The following is a 10,466-nucleotide window of genomic DNA, read 5'->3' as shown; positions in this document are numbered from 1 at the left end:
AAAATAATGTATAACACAATATAATGTCAGATCATATGTTACAATTTCATATCTCATCAATGGCATGGTTTATTACGGTATTCTATTTTATTATATGATATATATTGTAGGTATGTTAGGATGCCATATTGTATTTTATATTATTGTATTGATTCAACATTTTATTCTATTATACTGTATGAAATGGACATATGATTATCATACAATTTTTTAACAGATGATATATGATATTGTGTCAAAACAGTATCAATGAATATCTAAGATCCTAAAGTATGATTTTCATATAATATGATAAAGGTGGTCTCATAATGGTGATGTCTCATAAAGGTGATGCCTCGTCTCGATGAGCTTTGTAATCTGTGATATAAGCATACATAAACGATCCGTATGCATTTTAACTATGGGCAACCATCTAACCTTCCAATGTTACAAAACTTCTGTGTTTTACAGACCCAGGAAACGTGCCTCTAAAACGAACCGTACCGTTCCGTGCAAGAAACGAACCGTACTGTTCACAAAACGAAACGTACCATTCACAAAGCGTACCGTACCGTTCACAAAACGAAACGTACTATTCACAAAGCGAACCGTACCGTTCACAAAGCGAACCGCACCGTTCACAAAACGAACCGTACCGTGCAAAAAGCGAGCAAGATAATTTATGCAAGACCCGCCTCCAGACAGACAAAAAAGCGTACCGTACCGTGCAATAAGCGTGCAACTTCCATATACGGCTTATTGACCTAATGTCTTTCGATGAATACGGACGGAGATTATCGCTGACCAGTTAAGTTCAAGACTTTGCTAGATTTTTTTTTTACTGGATTAGAAAACACATACTAAGATTTACTGTTATTCTTATTAAAACAGTTACAAAATATTTTGATTTAATTTCCTTTCTAAGACTGAAATCATTTCAAAACTTGCATCGCCGATTTCTTAAACATTGTAAACTATTAATGTTCACACAATTCGTGGTTATACTATTTTGATTATTTTTATGAAACGTTTGAAACAATTGGTACATACTGGACCTTACATAGCTTTCAGTGATTCTCAGGAGAGAGAGAAAGATGAATGAGAGAGAGATGAATGAGAGAGAGGGAGATCGTTAACTGAGACGTTAATAGCGTTGTTTAGAAATAAATACATTATGGCTAAACAAGGGTTGACATATTATAATATATAATTATATATCCTTTTCAAATTAAAAAAAAAGAATGCCGACTTAGTTATGCGGACCTTTTGATTTGTTAATTAATGTACAGCTAAACTTTAAACCAATAAAAAATGAGAACAGAAAACATTTCAGATCATGTTTTTAAATATATGTGGATGTGCTGTAGTAAATGACAACCACATATTACTGGTGACTCGAGTGATTTGTACTTCAACTATTTATGTAGCAAAAAATAAAAAAAAAATCACTCTTACATGATATGTTATAGATAAATACATGTACAAAGTCTTAGTAAATTAATTGCAAGCATTGAACAAAAAAAAAAGCACACACATTCCATAAAATAACATTCAACTTTATTTCCCGCATAGCTGGTTATGGCGACGTGATTTTACATGAACAAAAATCACTCGTGCGATATATATGTGTACAGAAGCTGATCAAAAACACAACAGTGTCTTTCATCTTGGGTTCTATACCCAACAGGTGTTAATTGTCTTATTTTGTTTTCTGGCAGTTATTGTACTTTACAACTAACTCTGTATATTTAGACGCTTAAATAGGTGTACACGAGATGCCGGTATTCACACCTTTCCAGGGACACCTGTTTGGTAACTCATTACAACCTGTTGTGTGTATAGTCTGAATATATCTTACTTCTACATGTACTTTGTTTGTTTCATGGCTTTTCTTAATCTCTAAAAAACAAAAGAACTGTCTGTAGATATGTACACAAACAACTACTCGTAACTAAAGACTATCGGCGCATGGATCCGTAGAACAATTCAGCGACTCTATACATGCGGGATTTTCACAAATATTCACTTGCAATAAAATATCATTTACCGGGTACATTAATGTACCAAAAAACTGATTCATTACATTGTAAATAGTTGATTGGAATTTAACATTTTGCAAGAAGATGTAAGCACAAACACAGCTCTTTTTAAATTTATTTTCAATCTAATATGTGTGATGTGATATAGCGTCAAAATTTTAGCCGTCGCGATCAATCTGAATACATCGTCTACTGTACAAACTTAAAGGCATTCTGTTGAAATCGTTGTGAAAACCATGAGTCTAAAATTAATAAATTAAATTCATACAAATAAAAATCTAATAATTCCAAACTGTTTGCACACAATTACATACACTCTCAGAGAGAGAGAGAGTGAGAGAGGGAGAACAAGAACTTGTGTGTTGATGATATATTACTTAAATTAAAGTTTTATCACTGAACTCTATTATTTCGCTTTAGGTTTCTATAGTTGGTCATTTGAGCGGGATTTTTATCTCAGGACTTCACGTGCTTCGCCTGTCAATCAGTTTAAGTATAACAGTACAGATCACGCCATGTGCCGCGTGCTACTTGGCTCCTCCTATATGGCTAGAAGAAAATTATCGAATGAAAATTAAACGTTTTTGTTTTAGATTTACATTCTACTGTGTTTTTCCATTAAATTCCATGATGTTTAAATGCCTCTAAATGCAACAAGTAGTCAAAGGTCAAATTGACGAGCTTTATTATGACGTCACAAACGTTGAACGCTGTAAACTGCAACGTCACAAGCGAAAATCAAAGTTCACGCTTGTGGCTGTTACTGTGGCTCTTCCATTAATATTAACTTACCCTTAGGATAGGATAGGAATTTTAAGGTATGAATCACATTTGCAGACAAGGCAAGAAGTTAAAAAAATGTAAATATAAGCATTTTTAACGCGCGTTACTCAATTTGTATGCACACACCGCTGCAGTTATGAGAGTGTATACTTCAAAAAATCATGATTCATTTATGCTATAATGTTTTCTCTCCCTATTAAAAAGAGTGTTTCTATTTGAAATTATTCAACAATAATTTCCTTCCGACTTTATGATTACATAACTCATGCACTGGCAATCAGAGTATTTTTCCCTCGCTGTCGTATTATTTTTGTTACTAGATAAATTATATATCTATTATTAGATAATATATTTATCACTTTAAACATTCATTTGTTGATTACTTGGTATTTTTCCGTGACCTGTTTACTACAAGTATGTGTGTATAAAGGTAAATAAAATATAAACAGGTTAGTCAGCATCTGTAAATCGTCAGCTAAATCGCATGCATATACAGTGAAGAGCGGACACTTGTTCAACAGAATGATAAATATCGCCATTAAATGCTATTGACTTGTGTATATCCAGTTGCGTACATATCGTAAGAAATATGTACATGTATAGTTTAACGGAAAAAATAAAAACTAATAGTCATATTTTGACTATGCACGCGATCTAATTCAGATGAGAGAAGCGATGAGGGGTTAAATGTGGGTATGATCTGTGTATACAAACAAGTGCAGAAAATCATAGAATCAATATTTAAATGAATAAAAATTTGCGTCAAAAACTATTTAACTGTTGATTTCAAGATGTCTTATCGGAAATTCATTGTTTATCTTATCATTAACTGCGTGTAATTTTACATCGTCTATTCACTAGGGGAATTTGATCAGCAATAGTACTACAGTAGTACGCAATAAAGAATGATCATACGAATTATGAATAAAGAAAGATGCTTATAAAAATAACAACTAGCCGAGAATCAAGACAAAGATGAAGGAAACTTAAGAAATATCGGTATAAAGTCGGGGCAATTTTTATAGCAAATTTTATATGGATTAGAAATATTTAATGACTTCAATTCAAGTACATGTATAGAAATAAAAACTTAAGATGCTTTGTAAAATTATCGACAGCTCGCTGAATTAACAAAAATATATCGGATTAAAGTCAAACAGTTCTTTTAATCTTTCTTAAGGATTACAATTATCTAAAATTAAATACTAATAATAACAGACTATATATATAATCAAAATAAAAATTACCCCTGCTTCCCGGTTGTCACTGAGTACACGTTTCACAAAATGTATCAAAAACAGGGGAACGGATGAAAGTTCTGATTTTAAATAGATCGAAATACATTTGTAAAATATCATATAAATAAACAAAAAAAATTATTATCATATGTCATAATTACCACCTTGCTGAAGTAGATCGGGCAAAAACTAAACGAAATTCTATCGAGAAAAATCAAAGCGTTTAGGCCACGCCTACCTCATTAATAAAGTGCACAAACCGTTCACAAAGCGTGCAGTTATTTTTAGCAAAGCGTACCGTGCAAGAAGCGTACCGTACCGTTCACAAAGCGAACCGTACTGTTCACAAAGCGAACCGTACTGTTCACAAAGCGAACCGTACCATTCAAAAAGCGTAATGAACCAAACCGTGCAACTGGTGTAGAAGCACGTTTCAGGGTCTGTAGAGCCATCTCACCTGAGCTGAAAGCTCAAGTGAGCTATTTTGATCACATTTTGTCCGTTGTCCATCCGTCTGTCTGTAAACTTTTTACAATTTGAACTTCTTCTCTAAAACCGCTCAGCCAATTTCAACCAAACTTGGCACAAAGCATTCTTATGGGAACAACAATATTTTTCCAAATTTGACATTGTTTAGATAAGTTTAAAAAGATTTTTTCATAGGCCTACATGTTTAGAAAAATAATTAATGGGGGCATTTTGCGCGATGTGATAGATCTATACATACCAGTATTGTCATGGGATCTGTCTTAAACCCATTTTAGGGCAGATCACATTCTTTTAGTTTTTATCAAGTAACAAACGTGTTAAAGCTGCCATTTAATGAATAAATTTCAAGTACTGAACTTACTTTTTCAACAACGTGCTCATGCGGGCAGATGGTGCTGGGTTGTCAACACTCATTCATTGTCTCTTTACACACAGTAAAAAAAATTGGCAGCACAGTTTGGTCACCAGCAGCACCACTAAAGCTTCAAAAGCAGGCCCTAGTAAGGCACATAATTGCAGTATCAACGCAATGACAAACCAAGTGCGTTTGCATGTATCTCTCGGGAGTCATTGGGATGTCACTGCATCACAAGAATGTCTTGTGCACACAGTCAGTGCATTGAGCATACAGTGTCTGTGAACTGAAAGTGAAAACACCTAGCACGTCATGGGCACTCTGAGCAAGAGCTCAGTTAATCGCCAGCTTAGGGTGACAGGGCATTTATGTGGTATGGGACATCTGTCGATATTAATGTGGATTAAAGTACATTACAATTAAAATGCTTTCACTGGATCAGAATTTTCAAGTTTTTCAATATTTCACCAAAAAATAGTTTTTAACAATATTTGGAGAAGTAAAAAGTGTAAACCCCCAGTGGGATTTGAACTCATTACATGTACTTGCAGATTTGTAGTAAACCCTCTAACCCACTGCGCTACGCTGTTAGGTGACAAATTTGGAAAAAAAAACTACCTTTATAATTGCTCTTGGTTTTATTTTTTATTTTGATAAACAATACATCACAACATGGAAGTGTCCCATACCACCTTAAGTCTTTAGAATAATTATAATTTTAGAATTAATTAAAAATTCATCAGTTTTTTTTACTAATTTTTCCAATATAAGGAGGCCGCTTTGAGATTTTTTTTGCGTAAAAACTACAATAGCAAATTAATAATACTAAATTCTACTGATTTATTTTAAGTGGAGTCAAAGATTGAAGTGGATTTGGAAGATGCCCTAGACAGTAAACCTGTTCAAAAGACTACAGGTAACAATGAAATTCCAAGATGTCACTTTTGCATGATTGAAAAATCTTATTAAATGAGTTGTGCTATAGAAAACAATCTACATTGAAATGATATATATATATATATATATATATATATATATATATATATATATATATATATATATATATATAAATAATTTCGCTTAAAAAAGGGAGACTATTTGAACTGAGATATATCATTTTGCCATTTTTTTTCCCTGCAAAGTCCTTTATTATTTTATTATATTTTGGCTCTACACTTGAGGTTTTTTTGATCACCCTTTATTTGGTTTTCTCCATCTGTCCGTCTGAACGATTGGGCCAATTTCAACCAGTTTTAGCCAAAAACATCCTTGGGCGAAGAGGGTTCTAATTTCTATTTTTTTTTTGTAATAAAGGGGTCACACACTTTTTGAACTTTGAATGAAAGGTTATTACTAAATTACCTTTCATTCAGAATTTTGTTCTGAATTTTTCAACAATCTTTTTAAGCTCACCTGAGCTGAAAGCTCAAGTGAGCTTTTCTGATCAAAATTTGTCCGTTGTCTGTCGTCGGCGTTAGCATTGGTGTTGGCGGCGTTGTCGTTGTAAACTTTTCACATTTTCTTCTTCTTCTCCAGAACCACTGGGCAGATTTCAACCAAATTTGCCACAAAGCATCACTGGGTGAAGGGGATTCAAGTTTGTTCAAATGAAGGGCCGTGCCCTCTTTAAAGGGGAGATAATTGAGAATTATTGAAAATTTGTTGGTATTTTTAAAAAATCTTCTTCTCAAAAACTATTTGGCCAGAAAAGCTTAAACTAGTGTGGAGGCATCCTCAGGTTGTGTAGATTCAAGTTTGTTCAAATCATGGTCCCCGTGGGTAGGGTGGGGCCACAAATGGGAGGATCAAGTTTTACATAGGAATATATTGAGAAAATCTTTAAAAATCTTCTTCTCAAAAACTATTTGGCCAAAAAAGCTCAAATTAAAATGGAAGCACCCTCAGGTTGTGTAGAAATCATGGTCCCCGGGGGTAGGGGGGGCCATAATAGGGGGGTCATTTTACATAGGAATATATTGAGAAAATCTTTAAAAATCCTCTTCTCAAAAACTATTTGGCCAGAAAAGCTCAAATTAAGATGAAAGCATCCTCAGGTAGTGTAGATTCAAGTTTGTTCAAATCATAGCCCCTGGGGGTATGGCGGGGCCACAATGGGGGATGGATTTTTACATAGGAATATATGGAGAAAATCTTTAAAAATCTTTTTCTCAAAAAATATTAGTCTAGAAAAGCTCATATTTGACTGGAAGCATCCTCAGATAGTGTAGATTCAAGTTTGTTCAAATCATGGTCCCTGGGGGTAGGGTGGGGCCACAATTGGGGTATGAATTTTGATACAGGAATATATAGAGAAAATCTTTAAAAAAAATTGTTTTTAAACTATTAGGCCAGGAAAGCTCAAATTGGCGTGTAAGCATCCTTAGATAGTTTAGATTCAAGTTTGTTCAAATCATGGTCCCTGGGGGTAGGGCGGGGCCACAATGGGGGATAATTTTTTTATAGAGAGAAAATCTTTAAAAATCTTCTTCCGAAAACTATTAGGCCAGGAAAGCCCAAATTTGAGTAGAAGCATCCCCAGATCGTATAGATTCAAGTTTCTTTAAATCATAGTCCCGGGGTACGATGAGGCCACAATGGGGTATGAATTTTTACATTGGAATATATAGAGGATATCTTTAAGAATATTCTTGGAAAGTTTTCAGTCCAAAACTCAGTATTTTGTGTGAATGTGCAGATTTAAGTTGGATGAAACCATGATTCCTTAGAGAAAAGTGGGACCACAAAATGGGGGGGGGGGTATAGGATTAGAGAAAAATTTTCTTAGAGGTACAACAAAAGGGGCTTGATATTTACCAAAAAAGATGTGGATAAAAATTGGCAGATTTTCATTTTTTTTTTTTAGCAAGATCTACTGTACTTAGTTGTAAAGATATTTTGATTTTGATACTGTAATGCTAATTTGATCAGAGTTAAGGCTCAGGTGAGCGATGTGGCCCCTGGGCCTCTTGTTTAAAAACCATTTGACCAGAAAAGCTGATTTTAGGTAGTGAACAGTACAGGCAACGCGGATCCCGCCCCGTCACGGTATAAACACATCGAGGTGATCGGCCAGGTGAGACAGGTATACCGCGTTCCCATCACGGTAAACTCATCATATACCTGTCCCCGCCACGGTAAAATTATCAATGGAAAAGTATCGTATACAAACGGGAGTTATAATCTCCCCAAATGACAAATAAATTGCATGTTAATTTATATTTAATGACAATATTTAACCAGATTTTGACAGAGATTATAATCGAAATACTAAGAGTCTTTTTTACTATTTTTTTATTTATTTCATAGCTATTAAATAAATAATTAAAGTATATAATTTGATACTTGTGCAGCAATTGCAAATAAAATATTTTCGATTCCATTATCATATTTTAAGAAGGTCGTTAAAAAAAAAATAATCATGAAATGATTTTAATTGCCAATAAAATTATATATGTGTACGCAGTGGGATTGTGTTTTCTTAACAATTAATTGGTCCGCCTACATTTGTATTGTTTGTTGTTGAAGTCCATGCGTGTCAACTAATGATGAGCAAGTGATTCAAAATCAGGACTCCCTATAATTAGCAACCCGGTATTTTTAGCACGTTCGGTTCATTTCTTACAAGGTCTTCTACGTGTAAAGAACAGTTTTTGTGAATTCACGTTTAAGTGATTTTTTGTTTACAGTAACTTTAAGTTAGGCTCGACATTTGTCATTGCGCGAGGATTCCCACTTTCTAGTGCGTTACGTTTGCGGCGACAATCTTCAAGTGCGAAGCCGTGTGTTCTTCAAGACTTGAATATTCAGTGTGTCTCATGGAGATAAGTCCTCGACGAATCCCAGCTACAGACTGAAGTACCGCTCCAATGCATTCTAACTATCTCCAGCTTCAAATCGTATCGAATACGCACCATCGTAATGCGAAAAATCGAATTAACGTGTATCTCTCTGAACTGAATTATAACATATAGAGAGTAAGGAGCCTTAGAGATAACCAAGAGTGGCATGAAATTATGTAATCGAAAGATATTATAGGTATCCCTTGTCATGTTGTCGTGATGGTGTACGTACCAGCTACCCGCCGTGACAGAGATTAGCGTTCGCTCACTCACTCCCCTCTCTCTCTCTCTCTCTCTCTCTCTGTCTCTCTCTCTCTCTCTCTCTCTCTCTTGCACTAAACAGAATAACTAGATAATTTATTTTGAGAACGAAATGTTGTTAAACCGTATTTTTATGCTCTTAAACATTTCAAACGAATTAAGAACATGTTTTGAAAGTTTTGCTCCAATAAAAAAACATTTAAACATTTCAGTAAATGTATTGATATCAATTATGTTAGCATATAATTTTATTGTATATAAAGCTACTACACATATGTAAACCCGTTTCCATAACGCTTGAACGCACAGAATACACAGGAATGAGGCAGGTAGAAAATCTGTGTAACGATTGACCAAGAAGAATTGTACATGTATATCAAACAATTTTACTAATAGTTATATTAAATAATTGATTCATTTTACTGCGTTCTTTAACAGCTAAACATGTTTAAGATGTTCCTTCCCGCAAAAAACCTCCATTATAAAATAAACGAGAGAGAGAGAGAAAAACACAACGAATTAAACTTTCTAAACACAGTATATCAAGCATCACGAACATTGTAAAAACTTAACTGTTAGACATACTTCTTATTTTCTTTATTAAAAATAAAACTAATAGAACGAAATTTTATCATGGAAGGAACACGTGGTAGAGCTAGCGGGCTGATTTGATTGACAGTTGCAGCACGTGGACTCAAATCTGAAACTGCATGATGAATTCAATCACAGTGTACCATATTCTTTTATGAATACTAATTTTATGAATATTTAGTATTGGATATTAGTATATTTCACATAAGTGTACGTTAAATTACGCCTAGACCCCCCCTTCTCTCTCTCTATCTCTCCTCTTCTGTAAGGTGTTGTGCGATTAGACAAAGCCGTACGTGATTAAGACTTTTTCTTTTGTCATGAATAGGTGTGAAAACCCTCAAGGGCATGTCGTTTTCTACCCTGAGTTTGTTAATCACTACATGTATGCAGAGAAAATGATCGTGACTTAAACTTTATATGTATTCACAAGAACGCATACTGACATAACACGTTATGATTCAATATGCTTTAACGCAGCACCAACTTTATATATGAATGATAATTTTATTATTGAATTGAAAAATAGATTTGTTAGTTGATTCCCGACATTTGTTCATTTTCTCAATTTAAAACATACACATGTAGTGACAGTTTACGGCGCTATGCGTGTCAACTTATAAGATGAGAAGATGAAATTGCTCTGCATTGAAACAAGTTCATTTAATGAAAATATTTAATTTTAAGATTGTTCTAAATACAGGATTAACAACTAATAGAAATAATAACTGAAATAAGCACATCAAATACAAAGATGTGTGTTCTTATTTACACATCACAAAATTTAACAGTGTAATAATCATGTTATGTTGTAATTCGAATGTAGTTTCCAATTTCATGATATGAAATTCTATTTCATAAATATAATTTATTAATTTTATAATGAAATGAA

The 10,466-nt window shown here is 33.8% G+C and overlaps 1 protein-coding gene across 1 annotated transcript in view; it reads left to right on the top strand.

The window, feature by feature from the left end:
- LOC117692695 (histone-lysine N-methyltransferase set-1-like) overlaps positions 1 to 10,466 on the top strand; it is a gene marked incomplete at its 5' end in the record, with an annotated part of 69,945 nt that overhangs the window by 52,294 nt on the left and 7,185 nt on the right. Inside the window, one exon of the mRNA XM_066071520.1 lies at positions 5,734 to 5,799. Coding sequence (XP_065927592.1) covers positions 5,734 to 5,799 — 66 coding nt within the window. The remainder of the gene's footprint in view (positions 1 to 5,733; positions 5,800 to 10,466) is intronic.

Source organism: Magallana gigas, chromosome 9 (assembly GCF_963853765.1).
Source record: "Magallana gigas chromosome 9, xbMagGiga1.1, whole genome shotgun sequence".
Taxonomy (NCBI): Eukaryota; Metazoa; Mollusca; class Bivalvia; order Ostreida; family Ostreidae; genus Magallana; species Magallana gigas.
This window is presented reverse-complemented; position numbering and strand designations above follow the sequence as displayed.